The following is a 19,291-nucleotide window of genomic DNA, read 5'->3' on the forward strand; positions in this document are numbered from 1 at the left end:
CATGAGCACTAAGGGATAGCTCTGCTCAGCTCAGCTTCAGTGTATGTGTTTACTGCTATGTAGAGCACTGAACTTGTGTGGAGATTTCCACTGAGGGGGCGTGGGCCTGAAGTTCCCATTGCAGGAGAGCAGCAGAAGGAGACAAGACAGTGGAGAGCAGGACAGGGGTGGGGGTGACCTCGAGCGGTAGGGCTGAACGGGCGGGAGCAAGATGAGAGATGGGTCCTCGTCTTGATTGGTCAAGCGCACGCTTCTCCAACAAAGGCATGGTGCTGTTCTTTGTTCGTCAAGGGGCGGGGGCGGTTGTAGCCAAGTTCCCACTGTTTGGTTTGATTCCCAACTCCATGGACATATCCATGGACCCAATGGATGATGAATTCTGCTCCGCGGTCAAGATTGAAAAGAGCAATCCGACAATAGAAAAAAAAAATGAAATTAAATTACCTGCCCCCCCTTGTTTCCTTTGTCTTGGCTTCGAGACTCGCGGATGCGGATCCTCCCGATGAAAGTGAATCCATGCTCTTAGAGTTGTTGAGACAGGGACTCTGGGTACAGTAACCTGCTGTGCCGCCGCAACCACAAGGCGAAGCCCACGAGTGCAATCTTGCAACCTTGTCTTCCCCTACGACGACACTACGCTGCGATGCTGGGTTAGGCTGCGCGCTGTACCCGTAACCCGTGCCTGGCCTGGTTCTGGCCTGGGACAGTTTATCATCATCACCACCTACCTCACAACCTTGTGTTATCGGCGATTCGCTGGGATCAGGCTCGGGTTTAATTTGGGAAATACGCCAGTGTATTGCAGCGATCAACATCCCATCCCAAGGGACAGCGCAGAGTGCTACTGCTACCTTGTGTGTAATAAACACTACGCTACGGAATAGGCAATACATATGTTGTTGCTCCTATCGTCGTAGCTTTCTTTCATCGACTGTACTGTATTGTACTGTACCGTACTGTATATGCAGTACGGAGTACATAGCGAAGCGAAATGCAGTGCTACTCAGGTGGCTGGCATGTAAATGCAGACCAAATGTACAATTTCGAGTCACGTTGTCGCGATTGATTTGCTGATGGAGAAATGCGATTGGCGTCATAAGGTTAACGGCCTTCTTGTCTGGGGTTGCGCCCCGGTAGGCAGCAGTATTTTGCACAGCTCTAGTGAGTCCATTCGCAAACCCAAAGTCAAACCCAATCGCCGAGCTCGAGCAAGGCACTAGAGCGAGAATGGAAAGAAGTTTGACGGGAATGAGAAACGGAAACGGAAACTCTGATTTTCCATTAACAACGTTTCTTCTGGGCCTAAGGTATTCCTTGGAGTCGGAGCCGGAGACGGGGAGACTGATGAGAGAGCTACTCCGCCACGTTTTCTTGGTAGACGTCGAGCGCAACATGGCACCCTCATTAGGAAAGAGGTGCATGCATTGGATGCTTGACTTGACTTGACTTGAGGCTGGTGTCCCTAACAAATTGTATTCCCTGCGCCTCAGGTCAGGTCAATCAATGGTGGACTAAAGATAGAGGGCAAGGTAATGTGCGTCCTCTCTGCGACCCCCTGGCTTCGATCATCCCCGGTCTGTGGTCCAAGTGGGGAAGCCAACAGGGGTGCCAATGTCCGCCAGTTTAACGTGGGAGAGAGCGTTTTGCAGTGATGAAAAGGCGGAGGACCAGGGGAGACAGGGGGGCGTGGTCTTGAGATCCAGATCAACAAGTTTGCCTTTCTTGTGTCGTTTCTTGACATCGACATTTCGAATGCGGCACAACCATAACCACACACAAACGGCTGCATGGGAATCTCGCCGAGTGGTAGCCGACAGGTTGGGACATCCAGTTCATTCATTCATTCATTCATTCACTCATTCACTCATAATTGAGGCTGTAACTAGCGGATAATCACTGAATTGACGGCAGCCTAGAGTCTAGACACCCCTCACACACATACACACTCACACATCATTGTACATACAGTACCTGGTTCTTCAACTGTCATGGATAGCTTCATCAACGATCGATGAATCACATCGTCATAATAGAAACCTGTTAATAACATCACCAGCTTCAGCTTCAGCCTCAGCCTCAGGGGACTTTGTCTCTAATCCCCCTGAGCCCTCGAATCTTGATACCGTTTCCGTATACCAGCAATTTAAGTTAACGTTGTATGAGTTGACATGGCTCGCAACACCTTGAATCATAATACTCTTCTCCTATTCACCATGCTCGTGTTCAGTTCAGCTCGGCCCCGTATTCACTCTCAATTCTCGCATTCGCTCTCATTATTCTGCCTCGTTGCGTATGTCGCACACGATTCCCTCACTCTCTGGTCTCCCTTCGGCTTTGACCGATGAGGCATACTCGTTATGATTCACATCTTGCCCGTTGCAGTTACTAAGGTAGACTACACACTCGCACGAAAGGTTATCTTGCGCCTCCACGTCTGGGGGCCGCTACTGTGCTCTGCAGTACAGATTGACTTTCCCATCGTGTGATTCCGCCTTTTCTATCTTTATCCTTGTGGCATTCTCTCGACGGTTCCGCTTCCCCAGGAATGGCGACATATCGAATGTCTCTGCGATACAACGACAGGTGGGCGTGAAATGTGACTTATTCCCGTCTAAGCTGAATACACCAACAGGCCTGGACAACACCGAAGTAACCCCCAGAAGTGCCGGACTTTCTTTGTAATGCCGTTGCATCACATGTCTTGATGATCTCTGGTGGTTTGATTACCAATCTGAATTTTTGAAATGCCTTCTTGAGACGTTGTTGACCCAGGTTTAGTGCCAGGCGCTTTTGTCGGCGCCATGGCACTCCAAGGTTTCGAGCGTTTTGAACCGGCGAGCCTTGTTTGGGCTCACTATTTGCCCATTGATCACCAACAGTACGGTATTCCCAATACGACAACTACGACGAATACGCATTTGACGAATCGAAACTCGCTCGCTCGCTCCACTGACCGGCCGCTTTGTGACGAATATTAACTCCACGCCAACGGCTCAGAGTCTAGAGACGGACCTTAGCGATGCCGCCAGCCGAAGCCACGACAATGCCGTCCGGGTACGTAGACTGGCTAGTCCAACAACCAAGGTACTACTTGGCGATCTCCGATAAGTTGAACAACTAATCTAAGTATAGTTCAAAGGCGAAAGTGCCAATGAGATTGGACTGGGAACTCGAGGAAAGACGGTTTATGCCACTGAGCACATGTTGGTCAGAGTGCCTTTCACTGAGGTTTCAGAGCTAAGGCGGGACGAGGAAGACGAAAGGGTAGTCCGCTGCGGTGAGTAGAGAACGCTTGGCAGCTAACCTAGTATGAATTACTCTTTTGGGGTGAAACCAGCCGCTGTGAGACATGTTGGCGAAGAGCCAACTTCCAAGTCTTGCGCCCAGGTCAAAGCAAAAGTGCATCAGCGGCTTGAATCCTACAGACGTGCAGATATCCCCCATGTCTGCGTCTGTATCCATTGTGCCGCTTCTGAAAAAGAACAGGTTTGAAGACATCGTCAAGGGAAGGGAAACCGTTTGAATGGAGTTTAGATATGGGAACTGGAGTTAAGGACCCTGTGGCATGAGAAGACGTCACATCACAGATCTAAGCGCGAGCCTGTCGGGGATTTTCTCAGCGGTCGATCAAGAACCTGGCTTCTGAGAGAGTTTCTTTCCCTGCTTTCCGGGTCTTGGATCACATCTTCTAGGATGATTAACTGTGTGTGCTGTAGAGTTCTGCACTGCATGGCCCCCAATGGATGATGAAGTCAGTCAGTTGAGTGTAAGTCAGAGCGGGTAAATAGGCTGGACAGGATATCGAGGTAGGGGCTGTGGTGTTTGTGTTGTTTCCAGGGCCATACTCAAAGAGCATTGGCTACCGGTTCCCAGGGTGCAGTACCTACAGTATCATCAGGCGTCAGCTTCAAGGCTAAGTGGTCTCTCGTGGGTGGGGAAGGGGAAACTTGGCTTTGAGGCGGGCGCTCCGCAGACCAAACAAGTCAGAACCCAATTTGATTGATGCTAGCACCTCATGATAGTGACGTAGGCACTTCTATGCTCTGGGCGTTGAGTCTGCATCTGATTAGTTGCGAGTTGAATGCAACATTGCATTCATCGTATTGTGATTGAGGCACTGATGACGACGCGTCAAGTGCTATTCTCGAGACTCAAGAAAGTCCTAGATTGTTGACTCCAGGCTCTCATCTCTGGGGAGTGTAGCTCTGTCAGAGTAACTGTCGCGGGCGTCTAGATATCTCTTGGGGTAAAGCTCAGGACGATCAAAAGGGGACCCTTAACTCATCGCCTCACAGCCTAACACCAACTGCAACTCCACCACGAGAAGGATCGGAGGATCACCCGCAGGGTTACGGTTGCAACGACAAACCCAACAGAACTTTACACGAAATACCATAAACATCTTTGCTGCGTTTATGCTGGTGCTACTGTAGTATCTTCCCGTATGTATCCACTGAGGAACACTCTCTCATTTACATGAAACTATTCCACCCGTGCGCAGCTCAGCTCATCCGTTGATCTGGGACCTACCCTGAACAATATTTGTGAGGATCTGATGAGAAACAACGGGCCGATCCCTTGACATTTCTTGCGTATTGCGCGCTATGATAATGGGGCTAATGTCAAATCGAAACGTGCGAGGCGTATTCTATCGTTTACCGCGCGGTTGTCCCACTCATTGTGTTTTGTTGTCGATGCTTTTGTTGGTTGTTTCATGCAAGATTTGACTAGAATGACAAATAAGTTGAGAGAGGATGTTGGTAGGCAAGTTTAGAATGATGTGATGGTGCATACTGCATCTGGTTCTCAGGCCATCTGCTCAGCGCCCCCTGAGGAATGGATGTGCCGATCATTTGCAACTCAACCACTGGAACCAAGCAAACAACAGCATAGAATTGCTTTATCATTGATGCAGGTTCTGAGCATGGCTGGACCACGAGGACATTCATTCCGCGGAGGCTGCGTTTAGTTGCGCTTTGAAATGCAAGCCATCGAAAAACGTCGCCAATTTTGGGTGATTCCACATTATAGGGTAATCAAGATTACAAAGCCTCGTGGATGAGTAAACACTCCGAACGCCGGAATCTCCCTAGACAAACATCGTGCAGCAAGCCTAACTCATTGCGAAAGAAGAAGTGTCAAATCTAAAGAGCAAATGACCAATTGATGATTTTCCCGTCCCAGAGTCACCATATTGGAAATCATACTGCAAAAATGGCGTCCCTCAGCTGCTCAATGACGATGCGCTCAACCATAAAACTGCCATATGTGTCTCTCGCCTTTCGTTCTACTCTACTTTGTAAATCACAGCTTTCTCAAAACTACAATTACACAGTCAGACCTGCTTCCATAGTTCCTAAACGCAGCTACTCAATGGCTCGACCGACTGGCCTCATAGCCTCCAAGGGCATTGAGCTCCTCAGCTGGGGTACACCCAACGGCGTCAAAGCCCATATCCTTCTCGAAGAGCTTCGCGACGCATATGGGTTAGACTACACCATACAAGGCATCGACATTGGACTCAATGTTCAAAAGGAGCCTTGGTTCACTGCTATCAACCCTAATGGCCGTATTCCTGTTCTTGTTGACCATGATAACAACGATCTCGCTGTCTTCGAAGGCAATGCGATACTAAGCTATTTGACAAGAAAATATGATCCAGAGCATAAGTTGTCATTCAAGATTGACGATGATGACTATACTCGTGCTGAGTCATGGATTGGTTGGCAGCATGGTGGAATTGGGCCTATGTAAGTCATGAGCATCAACATCAAGGCGGTACACTTACACATCAGCAGGGAAGGACAGGCGTTTCATTTCCTTGGTATCAAGCCAGAAATCCCATACGCTATACAGCGTTATGTTGGCGAGACAGAGCGTCTCTTTGGTGTCCTCGACAAGCGTCTCGCAGACCGAGACTACATCGTCGGACCCGGTAGAGGTCGCTACTCCATCGCAGATATTGCCCTAGTCGGCTGGGCAGACCGTCTGCCTGGCACATCAATTTCGTATGATCAGTTCCCGAATGTTAAAGCATGGCTTGCTCGTATACTGGAGAGACCTGCTGTGAAGCGGGGCTTGTTACTCCCGAGTGGTAAAGACAAACCGACAGGATTGGATCCTGTGGATGAAGAGACGAGGAGGAAACGTGCAGAGCTTAAGGAGGTTATTGACCAGGCTAAGGAGCAGTTTGGATACAAGTATTCGTCGCCTTAGCTGGTGATGATCTTCAGGTTGTGGGAGGGAAACTGTTGCATTTGGGGAGAAAGGCATCGGCGGGTATAGAGAAGATATATAGACTTTTGAATGTAGTATACCGGCTGCCTAAAATTGAGACAACATTTGCTTATGGCCTATAATAGCTGGATATTGGATATTAGACGCAAGGACCATAAAAGACTGCAGAGGCAAAAGGTTCACCACGTTAGGTGAGGAATCCCTGAAGTCGAAGTTGAACCCTACAGCTAACTCGTTTTCTTCGTAATGACAGTCTTTCAATATCCTGAGAGGACTCTCATTGTGTCATTCAACTTGCTACTTCGCCTGTTGAACGGATGTAAAATGTAGCTGATGACGGAAAACTATGCGGGTAGGTAGGTAATCAGTTCATAGCAATGAGAATACGGAGAGACCACATACACTGAGAGCAATTCTTGTAAGCATGCTATTCACACAGGCTAGTGACCACCGAGAAATCAGTTCCCTGTTCCTCAGGCATACCGGTGTCGGAGTAATTATACAGCCTAGAGCCCGACGTTGTGGAGAGGAGTAGCTCAAAGCTCTCCATGGATGTGGTGCTTGAATTTAGTTATCGAGAGACGAATGTTGACCAAGGATATCTGTACCAACCAGAGTGGACAAAGGCTTGATAAGACAACATTTTTTACTATAGAGACAGACTAAAGAAGGCGTTGCATCTCGTTCTGATGGGACAATCGAGGTGGCGTGACGTCCCCAGTTAAACCGCCTCATGATGGCTCACGATCATGACTTCTCATTATGACGACACTCTGCATAACGCTCAGAAAATGGAAGATATGATAAATTCATCATTAAAATACTCATTCACTCATGAGGTTCGCTTTTTGATATTTAACTGATTTCATGATCCCATGCCAAAGCGCCATTCTCTTCGATTTCCCTTCTTAGTTGTGGAACTTCTTCACCTTCTCGACCTCGTCGTAGCTACCCATGAAGATACCAGCCCTGTCGTGGATGTGCTCGGGCACCACCTCGAGCATACGGTTCATCTTGCTGTCGACAGCTTGACCACCAGCTGCGCACAGTTAGTAAAGCGTTCATCACTAAAATTCAACTGACGTACCATTCTCAAAGATGAGGGCCATGGGCGCGCACTCGTACAGGATACGGAGCTTGCCCTTGGGGCTCTTCTTGTCGGCGGGGTAAGCAAAGATACCGCCGTAGAGCAGAGTTCGGTAAGCATCGGCAACCATGGAACCGATGTATCGCGAGCTGTAGGGCTTGCCGTCGTCTTGAGCTTGCTTTAGAGAGTTGAAGTAGTTGATGGTCTTGTCCTCCCAGTACAGAGAGTTACCCTCGTTGGCGGAGTAGATGGCGCGCGACTTGGGGAGGCGCATGTCGGGGTGAGACAGAATGAACTCGCCAATGCCGTTGTCCAGAGTGAAACCGTTGACGGTTCCACCGCGCATAGTGATGACAAGCTGGGCAGAGGCGCCGTACATAGTGAAACCAGCAGCGAGCAGCTCAGTACCGGGCTTCAGGATATCCTCCTTGACACCCTTGGAGCCCTCGGGGAGCTTATGAATAGCGAAAATGGTACCGACTGAGACACCGGCGTCCAAGTTGGAGGATCCGTCAATGGGATCGCAAGCGACGGCGTAGTGAGCGTCATGAGCATCCTTGAAGTAGATGATCTCGTCCTCCTCTTCAGAGACGAGGAGCGCACACTTGCCTGACGAGCGCATGGCCTCGATGAAGAGGTCATTGGAGATGACATCGAGCTTCTTCTGGTCGTCGCCGGTGATGTTGGAAGAACCAGCCAGACCGGTGAGGTTGACTAGGGTAGCGCGTCGAATGTAGTAGGCAATTGACTTGAAGGAGAACTGGAGAGCGTGACACAATAGACTGAGATTGGTTTCCGTTGTTAGCCGGGCATCATGAAGTTGAGGTCACAAGGGACGGACGACGTACGTGAAGTCACCAGTGGCCTCTGGGTGCTTGGCCTGCTCCTCAGTGAGGAAGCGGGTGAGGGTAACAATGTTAGTGTTAACCTTTTCGGTTTCTTGTCCGCTGTTTGTAGTAGCCATTGTGAATTTGTGTTTTGTGAGGGGAGAATAGGTATGAAAGGAGGAGAAGTTGGTTGAGATCGTCGTTGGGAGGGGCAGTTGGAGAAGCGGCTTTGGGTTGACTTAGACCGGGAGAAGGTTTAAGCCGGCAGAGACAAGAAGTATGATGGGAATAGTATGAGGGTATCGTGAGAGAGAAAGATGAAAGAAGAAGAGAGAGGAAGAAAAGGAAGAGGCACGCGACGAATATTGGGGAAACGGGACCAGTTATGTAAAGGAATACAGTTCTACGTAGGTACGTTGACTACGGATACCGCGTCCGTCCGTGATTTTGACGACAATTGACGGATACGACGATCAATGATATCCATTCATTCATAATTAGGTACATCCATCCATACTTTCATTAACCGACGGGGGTTATCAACGGGCCCATCCGCAAGAGACAGGACTTCAACCCGCAACAACATGACCGAGAGACTCTGAGAGGACGTAAAGACCCAACCATGATACGTAAAAAGCTCCATTGGGGGCGCATCATATCGGAATGTCATGGGCCATCGTGACCTTTGATAGCGGGCTGCCGAAGGGAATTGGTGCTTTTGCCGGCCGAGGGGAAGCGGCTCAAGAGGATTTCCCGGGGTCTCCAACTCCGACTTCTTCCCCCACAATATTACAAGTGGAGGGACAGTAGACTTCGGGGGTTGTTCCCCGAGCAGCATCACGATTCCTGTCGTCACAGCCACTGAGAGACCCTCTATTTCCAGGCCCTGCCAGGCTGTTCCTGTCCCGGTGGGGGTGGCTCGCTCATATTGACGTTTAAGCGGGGGTTTTGAACATTGACGTCTCCAAAGATCTTCAGTAGAAACGCCGAGTGATATGCTCATTGTGGGTTTGGGGGGGGGGGGATGTTATGAGGATGGAAAATTGGGAACTCAGATGCCCTATCTCATACATACCTTGTTCATTCCTTGATTTGGGGTTATGAGGCAATTGATTGAGTGAATGAGTGAGTCTCGACTCGACTTATATCATGCATGCATCCATGTCCCCGTAACTTAACCTAGACTTGCTAGACTTGTTCTTCTCTGACGGAAGACCGGAGTCGGATCAAAGGTTATCCGGTCAGCCGGGAGCTTCCTCTCTCTCTCTGCCTCTCTCTCTCTCTCTATCAGCTGTCAGCCAGTTCAGCTGTAACTCTCAAGGTTAGAGGGTGAGTCCAATCTCCTACGGAAAGTCCCCGAGGTTGAAATGCATTGCCAGAATTGGCGCCAAGCTACCCCGAAGTCTGGTATTCTCCTGATGAAGCCTCGGACATGTGCCGGCTGTCGACCTCGACTTTGGATGCTCCCTTTGTATGTGATGGAGGTTGACAAAGTTGGCAGGGTCGTCATCCCTTTAATACTGAGCAATGACTGAATGGATAGAACACCGAAGCTATGTACAGTATAAACTATCGAATTTCCAACATAAACGGCAATTATTCCCCTGCCCAAAAAGGCAATTCTTTTGCAGGAGATCTCCTTGACCTTATCCCTCCCTATCTCTCTTCTCTCTTCCCTTGAACTATCCCGCTCTCGTGAGCGGCGGACCTCGGCATCTCGGTCAAGTCTCCGTCTCCACGTTCAATCTCTCTCTCTCTCTCTCGACTTGACTTGACCTTACTCCAGACTCTTTGACTCCATTCGCGTTACTTACTTACCTTTCCCCCAGCTTTTTCTTACCCGTTCCTGGTTAAAACTTAACTTAACTTTTGCATCTACATCTCCATCTTCCTCTTTCCCATCAGTAATTGCTGGTTTCTTACTGGTGAATCGTAATTCTTCGTATATTACAACTGTCGCACACTATCAATACTCTCTCCACCTACCTATTCTCGATACCATCGCCATCATGGTCGCTGACGCTCTCGTTTACCACCCCACGGTAGCGCACTACCTGCGCTACATGGCCACAACCCTCGGTCGCGACAAGCTCATGCGAGTTCTTCAGTATTTCGCCCGCTTCTACGCATGGTATCTCCTCCGCACAAACGCAACCCCCGACAAGGTCGCCCCTTGGAACGCCCTCAAGAAGCAGTTCGGCCTGTTCCGAAAGGTCTTCCGAGCCGGAAAGTTCGTCGAGCACTACAAGGCCGCTGCCACCGCTTCCGACTCCAAGTCCCTCGACCCCGTCCTCAAGTACACCCAGGTCGGTCGCCAGCTGGGCTATGCTGGTTACCTCACCTGCGATGCCCTCACCATTCCTGATGCTGCCGGTATCAGGAAGTGGCAGCATGCCAAGCGCCTTCAGCAGGAGGCTTATAGATCCTGGGCTATTGGTATCGCCTTTAGCATCATTGGTCAGCTGTACACTCTGCGACAGCTGAGCGTGCGCGCATCAAAGGTTGATCTCAAGGAGGGTGAGGGTGTTGTCGAGAGCAAGACCATCTCCATGTAAGTTTCGCATGCACTCGTTTACCGTCATATCATTAGTACTAACGTATACCTCAGTGAGCGCGCTGCCGCCAAGAAGCAACTCCTCTGCGATCTTTGCGATATCCTCGTTCCCGTCTCCGGTCTCGGATGGGTTTCCTTCCTCGATGACGGCATCGTTGGTCTTACTGGTACCTTGAGCAGTGTCATCGGTGTCTACACCCAATGGAAGAAGACTGCTTAATCTTGAACACAAACCAAAACCCAACAATACCCGATACCATATTTATACACCCTTCGTAATTCCTTATAAAGCGCGTCAAACTGTTCTCTGTTCGGTCCGGCATCTTTCTTTTTGTACTATACGGGGGCGACACGGTTGGGTTGTTGTCCAAAGTAAATCACGAGTATCAGATTCACTCGTTGTGCAGTAATGCCATGTCAATTTGAACAATACAAAAGCAAAAGTTGGATTATTTTGACCCTTTTCAGTGATAAAAGCAAAAACTACCTAGCAAATAACGACTCTTACCGAGTGGTCCCAAAATCTTCCTCCAGGTTATATAGTATAAGACAAAATAAAAGCAAATAAGCAAACCCTCACCCACGACGGCTTCCTAGTAGTCATACACTATAGTTCATATTACCCAAGACATTCATGTCGTGTGCGCCCGTGGCTTTTGCCGGTACCTGTCAACCCTCGTCAAGTCTTCCAACCCCTACACCTGACGCCATCCTAATGTCCCTCATACTTGTGTTTGCTCGTTGAGAATATCACCAGTCGGTCGTCAATCATTGTTGCGCATATCTGCCTGTCGATCGTTTCAATCTTGTCCTTCCTACCTCATGACTGGTCGTCAAAGTTTCACGCCATTTAGCGTATTCGGTTGAGAGTAGATCTAACACCGTCGGTCAAGGACAGTCCCGCCAAGCAAGCGCCCAAAGCGGTAATGGGATATGGATTTACCAGTAGCGTCCACCACGATCATAGTCTCGGGGATAACCACCATCTCGTGGGTATCCGCCCTCTCGTGGAGGGAAGTCTCGAGGGGGTCGGTCATAGGGAGGTCGCCCATTGGCATAGGGATCGGGCGGAGGAGGGTAGTCGCGGCGATAGGGGTCGTCGTAGCGGCCGCGAGGGGGAGGGGGAGGATAGTCCTCCATAGGACGGCGAGGAGGAGATCGATAACGGGCGCGATCATCATAGTAATCGCGACGAGGACTACGATCCCGGTAGCCGTAACCACCACCACCGCGGGGACTGTATCCGCGGGGAGGGCCGCGCCGGTCGTAGTCGTCCATGGGAGGAGGATAAGGTCGACGTCCTGGGGAGCGGGATCTACCGCGCTCGCGAGGAGGCATATCCGGCTGAGTCTAGAAGGTTATGTCAGACTCGAGTTCTTACAAAGAGAGGGGGCTTCCTTGTCATACGTCAGCAACGCATTGGACTCGCTGGCCCTTGAATTCTCGCCCGTCGAGCTTCTCAACAGCCGTTCTAAGGTCTGCTGCAGTCTCGAATTCGACGAAACTGGTGCATGTTAGCCTCCAAAAAAAAGATAGTGCAGTGCGCAAGCAGCCACTCACCCTCGGCCGTTCGAGTCGCGGCCAGTTTCAGAATAGACAACGTCCAAGCTAGACTGACGCGCAAAGTCTTTGAGATCCTATTTCCAGAATCCACGTAAGTTGCTGTCCAGGAAGGGTAACGCCGGAAGTCCATGTAATCCACAAAATGATAGTGCAGTTCGCCAAGTCAACAACCAGGAAGCAAAACCGGGAGAGGGGGTGGAGGGGTCCGTGGAAGTTGTCCCCTAAACCTAGTCCCGGTATAGTACCAATGGGTCGAAACCAGAAAAACCAGAGATACGCGCAAATCACAAGGGGAGGGTCCAGGAAATCCAGCGATGAGCAACGGGGAGGATTGAACAGACCTGCCAAGAGGTATCGTTTGGAAGTCCCGTAATCTGCATTCGATGAGGGGTTCGACGAGGCCGTGGCGCGGTGCGCTCATGGTTGCCAAAACCGCCCTCGCGATGCCGGGAACCGCGGGCGAACTGGACAGTGAGTCGTTCTCCCATGAAATCAGAGCCATCTTTCGAAGTCGCACGTTAGCCAGGGAGGAGGGGTGGAGTCTGGTGGTGACATACGGAAGGCTAGATGAATCATTAGCAAGCGCGTCGCATTAAAGAAGATGAGGGGGGATAACTAACCCGGTACAACATCACGGGCATCCATGGGGTCCTTGTACTCGATGAAACCGAAGCCATTCATGAGCTTAACCTCGGTGATTTCTCCGGTACCATGAGTCGCGAAGTGAGCCTCGACATCGGATTTGGTAGCTGTTGGGCAGCAGGTCAGTGGTTTGACTGAGAGCGTCAGGGCGATGAATCCGGACCATTTCGAGGGAGGTTTCCCAAGTACAGCCGGGTGGCTGATACCTCCGTCATGTTGCCGTTGGGAGGAGCGTCGTGTCGTCGGGTCAAGCAAGAGGGGGATCCAGATGGAGAGAGGAACAGAGCAGAAAGTCGAATATGGATCAAAGCCAGGGAGATTCCAGATTAAATGTCCAGGGCCAGTCACGCGATGGGACCAACAAAAGAGCCAGAGTCAAAACGCGGGGTTTTGAGAAGGTGGCGGTTTTTGGACGAGGATTGACTTTGATGATGATGATGATACGAAGAGCAACGCTGAGTTTGGTGGAGAGGAGAAAGAGAACATGGGCGCAAGGCAAGCTTGCCTTAGTTACTAAGGCATGGGTAGGACTCGCCTAAAACGCGACGAAAAGGCTGGGGCCAGAAGGCGGCAGGACACGGCAGAATGGCCAGATCGAGAAGGTGCCCCGGATCCAGCTATCTCAGGCGCTGAAGCTGCTTGGCTAGCGTCACATGCGAACGCTTTCGCCTGCATTAAAGCCTACATAACTAACACAACGTTACTGCAACTCACATGTAAAATACAATCCAATCGTGACCTGATCACCTCGTATAGGAAAGGTTCTTTCTTTCATCAATTGTCATTGTCATTACTATTACTTCATGGCCATCTATCAACGGCAACTTATACATGGAGTAGACATCTATAACAATAAGCAGTCCCCCTCCAAAAAAAAAAAAAAAAAAAAAAAAAAAAGAGGCTTCTTCATTGCGAAACCATAAGTTATTCATTTCGCCCAATCCCGCATCATCGTCATCCATTCATCCTCGTATCAGCCCAACTTGACTCCCTTGTCAGTGACGCCCAACGCCTCGCTGTGCTGTGCTTTGTCCTGTATCATGTGCATGTGTTTTGTGGAGAAGAATGATAAGATCTTTTTTCCATAGCCCTACCCTTCCTCGAAAAGAACCGAGACAATTTCATCAATCATAGTAAATACGAGGTGTGCACTATAGACAGGTTAGTTGAGCTCATACACAAGTCGGCGACGAAATTAAAGACTTACTTCAACCTCGAGTTGTTCAACGTCGCAAATATACGACGGCTGGCTGTCTGAGCGTTGACTCTTCCAACAACACTACCTGCGAGATCTGGCACCAATGTGGCCAGCATCAAGCTCGCCTCAGTCCGCGTCTTTTTCTTTTCGGCAGGTGTTCGTGGTTTGCGATCTCGTTGAAACTCGCCTCCAGGCCATAGACTATCTTGCACCAACCCAATATATTTGAGAATGTTTTCGTCTTGAACAAGCATCTTGACATTGTCCCGCACTTTTCTCTCAATCGTACCACCAAGAAGTTGTTGCAGAACAACTACTACCGCTCTCCCACGGAGCCAATTGTTTCCCTTATTGAGCTCAAAAATCTCAAGAAAGATGTCGCAAATTGGTTTGATGAACGGTTCAAGTTCCTTATTCTCAAATGCATTCAGCTCTGCCTCAGCTTCAGCGGCTGGAAACGTATCTTCGTTCACATTGAGAGGAACCGCGTTGAGCTGGTAAGTAGCCGCTGCAATGAGGTTCTGGCCAGCTTCAGATATCTGGTCCAGTACAGGAATATTTCCAAGTATGTCATCCATTCCATCCGCAACAGAGTCGTACAAACGAGTCATCATGTCTTTCTTGTCTTGGTGATCCAAGATATCTTGACCTTGGGTGATTACACTCTGTGAAAGGAAGGCTCTGAGTTCTCGGCTGCGGCAAACTTCTGGTAAAAGAAGTAGGTCTTTAAGATACTGCTCCAGGGCAGTCCGTCGTTTGCGTAGAAACTCGCTCTGGAATTTCATCACCATTCGCCGCCGTGGAAAGTCAAGGTTTCGAACTGAAGGGTATCGGGACCGCAGCTTTTGGTGAAGCTCGTGGAACTCGCTGTATCGCCGCGAAATTACCCATGAAGCTGCAGGCATCTGCTCTCCAGCATTTCTCTGGACTTCAATAACGTAGAGTGCAAACTCTCGGCCATCCTCTTCTCTCCCCACTTGAATAGACTTAATTTTGATGGTTGAGCGGCCGTAGAGACTGTTGTCGCTCTCCTGGATCACGTACTGCTGCCGTTGGAGCTCCTTGCGCCTGATCTCCCTGTGTAGAGACGCCTTGGACTTCCTAAGAATGCGCAGTTCGGCAGTATTGTTTGTCAACTCTGCCTTTCGCGTCAACGATTCCACAACCGCTTCCTGCGCCACCAAGCGATCGATGTCGTTTGAGAGAGCAGTGATGGCTTCTGCCAGTCCAAGGTCTCCTGGTGCTGCTTCATGCACTTCGTCCTCGTCATCAGGCGGTGGCCCGTCATCTGGATCACCGTCGTCAGGGAGATCCTTGTTGTTATCGCCAAACAGATCGTCGTCCACGAAAACACCGATTCGTGAAGCCGCACTGACGAGACCAAGCGACGAAAGGCTTGGTTTCTCGCCTTCCTTGTTCGCCATAGCAGGTCGAATACCCATATCCAGAGAGCCACGATGAGATTCGTTATCATTGCCTGAGAAGAGACTTGATGCATTATCATCAATGCCTCCAATACTGCTGCCGCCAGGGCCGCCGAAAAGGGAGGCACGAAGAGCTTCAGCAGTTTGAGGACGGTCATCCTCCATGATATCGGTGAAGGCCTGTTCTACTGCCTTAACAACTTGGGTATCTGGTAGTTGCTGGCTATTCGCCTCTGGATCTAGACTCTGGACAGAATCTCCTAGTCCATCAATATCGATGTCATCGTCATCGAATAGAGGATTGAAAGAGCCTTCGTCTAACGAGTGCCTAGCTCGATGTCCATGTCCATTACCATTGGATGTCAAAGATTTAAGATCCGATGCGGATCCTGTACGTTTCCCAGCGTTGGATAATTGGGGCGTCAGTCGCGATACTGGTCTTGGCTTTGCTGGCAAAGTCTTGCTCGCACGGTTGGTTGTCGATGCCTGTGTCTGCGCCTGCGCCTGTATTTGTACTTCTGGCTGTGGTGTCGATCTGAGAGTCTGAATATTGGCTGCCTCTTCAGCTGCAAGACATTTGTAAAATAGATCCGACTTCTTGAAACTCTGAAAGAAGCGTGACCGCATTTCCTCAAGGACGGCGCTCTGGGCCTTCAAGATAGCTCGCCTCGCTCTATAGTATTGTAAGGGGGTGGCTGACTTTCCTGCCTTGATGAAATCCTTGACTTCATTCCTTGAATGATCCGGAACTTTTAACTCTGGCCTCGAAAGATAGGCCTGGTTAATCTGTTGTAAATCCTGGCGGTCGGCATCTGTCCACATTGGCAGGGTCGATGGCAATTCGTCATCTGGGCCATCATCTTCTAAAGGGTTTCGAAATCCGTCAACAACAAGCCAGAACTGCACTAAAGGCATGAGATTTTGTCGATCCATATATTCCATAAAGTAAGAAAGCGCTGAAGAATCTCGCAGAATATCTACCAGTGGCGCACTCTCTAGCTTGGACTGTGAAGAAGTCGATGGTAAAGGCAAAGGACCAGGCGGACGACGCTCGCCACCTGCAGCGAGATGATTAACCCGTTGGTCCAGCAGCCTCTTTCCCATCTCCAATCGACGAAGGTAGACCTGGTCTTGATTGTCTTCAAGAGAATCCCTCTTCAGTTGACTAGCGACTTCGCTACGAAAACGACGTGCATCTGATAGGTTATTGACCTTGCGAATAGCACGGATAAACTTCTCGAACTTGCGCTCACTGTCTCCAGGAGCAACTCTAGGCATGGAAGCTAACTTGCTGGCTTTGGGTGTCGAAGGAGCATGCTGGTCCAAAGCTGCCCGGAGCTTTCGCACGGTTGATCGATCCTGAAGCATTGAGCGGCCCAGATTCTCCATCAGCTGATTCCAAGTGTCTGGTTCGGAGAGAAGTTGGATCACAGGGAACAGAACGGCGCACGCAACGATCTCGCGAATAATAATCGATACAGCTCGACTGGACAACATGTTCTCAGGTAGTACTCTGGGTACAATCTTTGCGACAAGAGACCTGAGGTAGTCCTGCTGGACCATCTTGGTGTCGGGAAACGACAAAGAAGCAGCTGGATGTAGGCGTCCATCACGAAATTTTGAGGCAATAGCTAGGTCCAGCTCTTCAGATTCAGTGACAGAACGGTTGAGTTTCTTCCCTCGAACTGATTTCTCTGCTTCGTAGAAGTCTCGAAAGTGGGCGGTGAGGAGAGGAACAAGACGGCTGGTGACGAGCTCCGCCAGGTCCTTATGACGAAGGAAATCAGTCAAGCTCAGCAACGCCTGCCGCACCGCATGATCGACCTGGTTCGTGAAGGACGGGTTGCGACTAATATTTGAGTACCAGCTATTCACAAAATCCCGGGTTATAAGACCAAGCAAGTGGTCGATAGCTTCGGAAACGCGGGGTGATTCGGGGTCTATTGGAGTCGGAGTATATGACTGTCGCTGGCGCAGTGCCTGCACCTCTAATCGCCATGCCTTCCTATCGAGAAACGTAACGCCATGTGGTTGTAGTATTCGATCGCTTGGCCGTCGTGATACGAGAAAGAGACCGGCTAGGAGGGCAACGAGAGTAACAAGGGAGCCAGCAACAAAGGCATGGCCTGCCCAGCGGAGGACAGGTGACCAGCTCGCAGCGAAGCCCCAGGCTACGAAGGCAGCAAGTCCAGCAACAATAACATCTCTACGCTTGAGGGCCATCACCAGGATGTTGACCTCAGAGCCACATTCTTGAACGAAGATGGGATGGATGTAAGTGGTGAAGTTGGCGGTGCTGGTGCTGGTGCTAGGTAGTGGAGGGTTAGGTGGTGGCTGTCGATTACAGTGGATGCTGTCATTTGGATGGACCCCTGTCAAAATAAGGTGCCCGCCCAGGTCTGCGGGACAAGGAACCCATGCCAGCACCCGCCAGAGACGAGTGACATTGCCTGCAGGTACAAATAATCTCCTATCGAGTATCAAGAGATTCCTAATATTATAGTCTTGTATTTTTCTCAGTAACTTCAACATGGTATTTCTTGTGAACTTGCCAGCAGAATAGCACATGTTCATTGGTTGAATTGGAGCTCAACGCTGCATAGATTATGACCATATCACAAGGTTGTTGGCATAAGTGTTTCAATGCATATTTAAAGCATCTTGTGAAACGATAGAGCATCAAGTTGTCATTGACTTCCAACTACCACGGAGGATCCTCTAGCCTCCGGAACAACGCTACAAACTTCTGTCCGTTATTTCTCGTAACCTTCTTACTCTCCTCAGTCTCAGTCGACATGACCTGGACGCATTCATCAGCCTCTTCTTCCTCTTTCGAGATCCTCTCGAAAGCAGGATGAGCCTCAAGATGCTGAACCATCCACAAGTGCAAGTCCTCGACATCGGTGATAGTATACACAATACCGCCTGGTCGTAGCGCATAAGCGTATTCGGAATTCAACGTTGTCGATACAATTCTGGCTTTGTGCTTCCTGGCCTTAAAGTGAGGATCGGGAAAGCAGATGAAGATCTTGGATAGTTGAGCCTTCTTGAAGAAATTGGGGAGAAACTTCATAGTATTTGCTCGGATGCAGCCCACGTTCTGATACATGTTGTCCGAGTTTTGTGATCGCAATGCTTTTATACGTTCTTGAACGTAACCTGCTACTTGTGTTCGGATTTCCAGGCCTGGGTACGTTAGACACATCTATTTGACGGCATTTTACTTCACTTACCGAGCGTGAGAGTGTCGGGTAGCTTAGGCGCTAGAGCAACGAGAAGACCTCCAAAGCCACAGCCAATATCGACAATTTCCACGTCTTTTGTCAGTTTAGGAGGCTTGGAGGGATCCTCTGGTGTTCCCTCCTGGACGTAGTGTGGGAAATATGAGGACCAGTCCATATCATCTGGAGATTTAGGGCTAGAGTCTGTTAGAAATAATGCAATTGATATGAGTCAGTGCACGTACTATTCTAGCATATGATCAGAGAAAGGATTTGCGTGCGCTCTTTGGCGATAGAACTTTTTGCGCGGTAGTTGAGTGACCCCATCTTTCGTCCTCTTGGCGCGATCATTCTCGCGCGCTCTCTGTTTGCTTGTGAGCTCTGTTGTCATGATGGTTGTTGATGCTATTCAGTTGGTGCTTGTCAATTTCTGGTGATAATTTGTGGAGTTGATGCGAATGAAGCTTTGCGGAGGGCAGAACGATCCATACTCGGCAGGCGGTGTGAGGAGCTAAGCATTGGCCTTGCACATGCCAAT

The 19,291-nt window shown here is 49.8% G+C and overlaps 6 protein-coding genes across 11 annotated transcripts; 2 read left to right on the top strand and 4 right to left on the bottom strand.

Moving 5' to 3' along the window:
• The first annotated feature begins 4,595 nt into the window (after positions 1-4,595).
• On the top strand, positions 4,596-6,458 carry FVEG_03830 (hypothetical protein). The gene is made up of 2 exons (XM_018891494.1): positions 4,596-5,750; positions 5,799-6,458. Exons 1-2 carry the CDS (start codon positions 5,167-5,169, stop codon positions 6,214-6,216), a joined length of 1,002 nt encoding a protein of 333 aa, XP_018748011.1. The 5' UTR covers positions 4,596-5,166; the 3' UTR covers positions 6,217-6,458.
• A 562-nt stretch (positions 6,459-7,020) lies between these two features.
• Positions 7,021-9,254, bottom strand: FVEG_03829 (fructose-1,6-bisphosphatase). The gene is made up of 4 exons (XM_018891493.1): positions 9,227-9,254; positions 8,173-9,113; positions 7,325-8,106; positions 7,021-7,276 (listed from the first exon to the last, which is right to left on the bottom strand). The coding sequence occupies exons 2-4, from the start codon at positions 8,286-8,288 to the stop codon at positions 7,146-7,148; spliced, it is 1,029 nt and encodes a 342-aa protein (XP_018748010.1). The 5' UTR covers positions 8,289-9,113; positions 9,227-9,254; the 3' UTR covers positions 7,021-7,145.
• On the top strand, positions 9,255-11,316 carry FVEG_03828 (hypothetical protein). 5 transcript variants are annotated; one of them, XM_018891490.1, is made up of 4 exons: positions 9,255-9,276; positions 9,344-9,480; positions 9,531-10,702; positions 10,760-11,289. In XM_018891490.1, exons 3-4 carry the CDS (start codon positions 10,161-10,163, stop codon positions 10,923-10,925), a joined length of 708 nt encoding a protein of 235 aa, XP_018748007.1. In that variant the 5' UTR covers positions 9,255-9,276; positions 9,344-9,480; positions 9,531-10,160; the 3' UTR covers positions 10,926-11,289. The 5 variants fall into 5 exon arrangements, with proteins under 5 accessions (XP_018748007.1, XP_018748009.1, XP_018748006.1 ...); XM_018891492.1 differs by having other exon boundaries at positions 9,653-10,702; XM_018891489.1 differs by having other exon boundaries at positions 9,344-10,702; positions 10,760-11,316.
• Positions 11,095-13,415, bottom strand: FVEG_03827 (hypothetical protein). Of its 2 annotated transcripts, XM_018891487.1 has the most exons (8): positions 13,074-13,415; positions 12,889-13,017; positions 12,826-12,831; positions 12,610-12,770; positions 12,266-12,342; positions 12,113-12,209; positions 11,649-12,055; positions 11,095-11,580 (listed from the first exon to the last, which is right to left on the bottom strand). In XM_018891487.1, coding segments are annotated over exons 1-8 (930 nt in total). In that variant the 5' UTR covers positions 13,126-13,415; the 3' UTR covers positions 11,095-11,579. The 2 variants fall into 2 exon arrangements, with proteins under 2 accessions (XP_018748004.1, XP_018748003.1); XM_018891486.1 differs by having other exon boundaries at positions 11,095-12,055.
• A 387-nt stretch (positions 13,416-13,802) lies between these two features.
• FVEG_03826 (hypothetical protein) lies at positions 13,803-17,866 on the bottom strand. The gene is made up of 2 exons (XM_018891485.1): positions 14,118-17,866; positions 13,803-14,061 (listed from the first exon to the last, which is right to left on the bottom strand). The coding sequence occupies exons 1-2, from the start codon at positions 17,753-17,755 to the stop codon at positions 14,001-14,003; spliced, it is 3,699 nt and encodes a 1,232-aa protein (XP_018748002.1). The 5' UTR covers positions 17,756-17,866; the 3' UTR covers positions 13,803-14,000.
• A 242-nt stretch (positions 17,867-18,108) lies between these two features.
• On the bottom strand, positions 18,109-19,188 carry FVEG_03825 (tRNA (guanine-N(7)-)-methyltransferase). The gene is made up of 3 exons (XM_018891484.1): positions 18,999-19,188; positions 18,766-18,950; positions 18,109-18,718 (listed from the first exon to the last, which is right to left on the bottom strand). The coding sequence occupies exons 1-3, from the start codon at positions 19,142-19,144 to the stop codon at positions 18,234-18,236; spliced, it is 816 nt and encodes a 271-aa protein (XP_018748001.1). The 5' UTR covers positions 19,145-19,188; the 3' UTR covers positions 18,109-18,233.
• Between the last annotated feature and the right edge of the window lie 103 nt (positions 19,189-19,291).

The sequence above is a fragment of the Fusarium verticillioides genome, chromosome 2 (assembly GCF_000149555.1).
Source record: "Fusarium verticillioides 7600 chromosome 2, whole genome shotgun sequence".
Taxonomy (NCBI): Eukaryota; Fungi; Ascomycota; class Sordariomycetes; order Hypocreales; family Nectriaceae; genus Fusarium; species Fusarium verticillioides.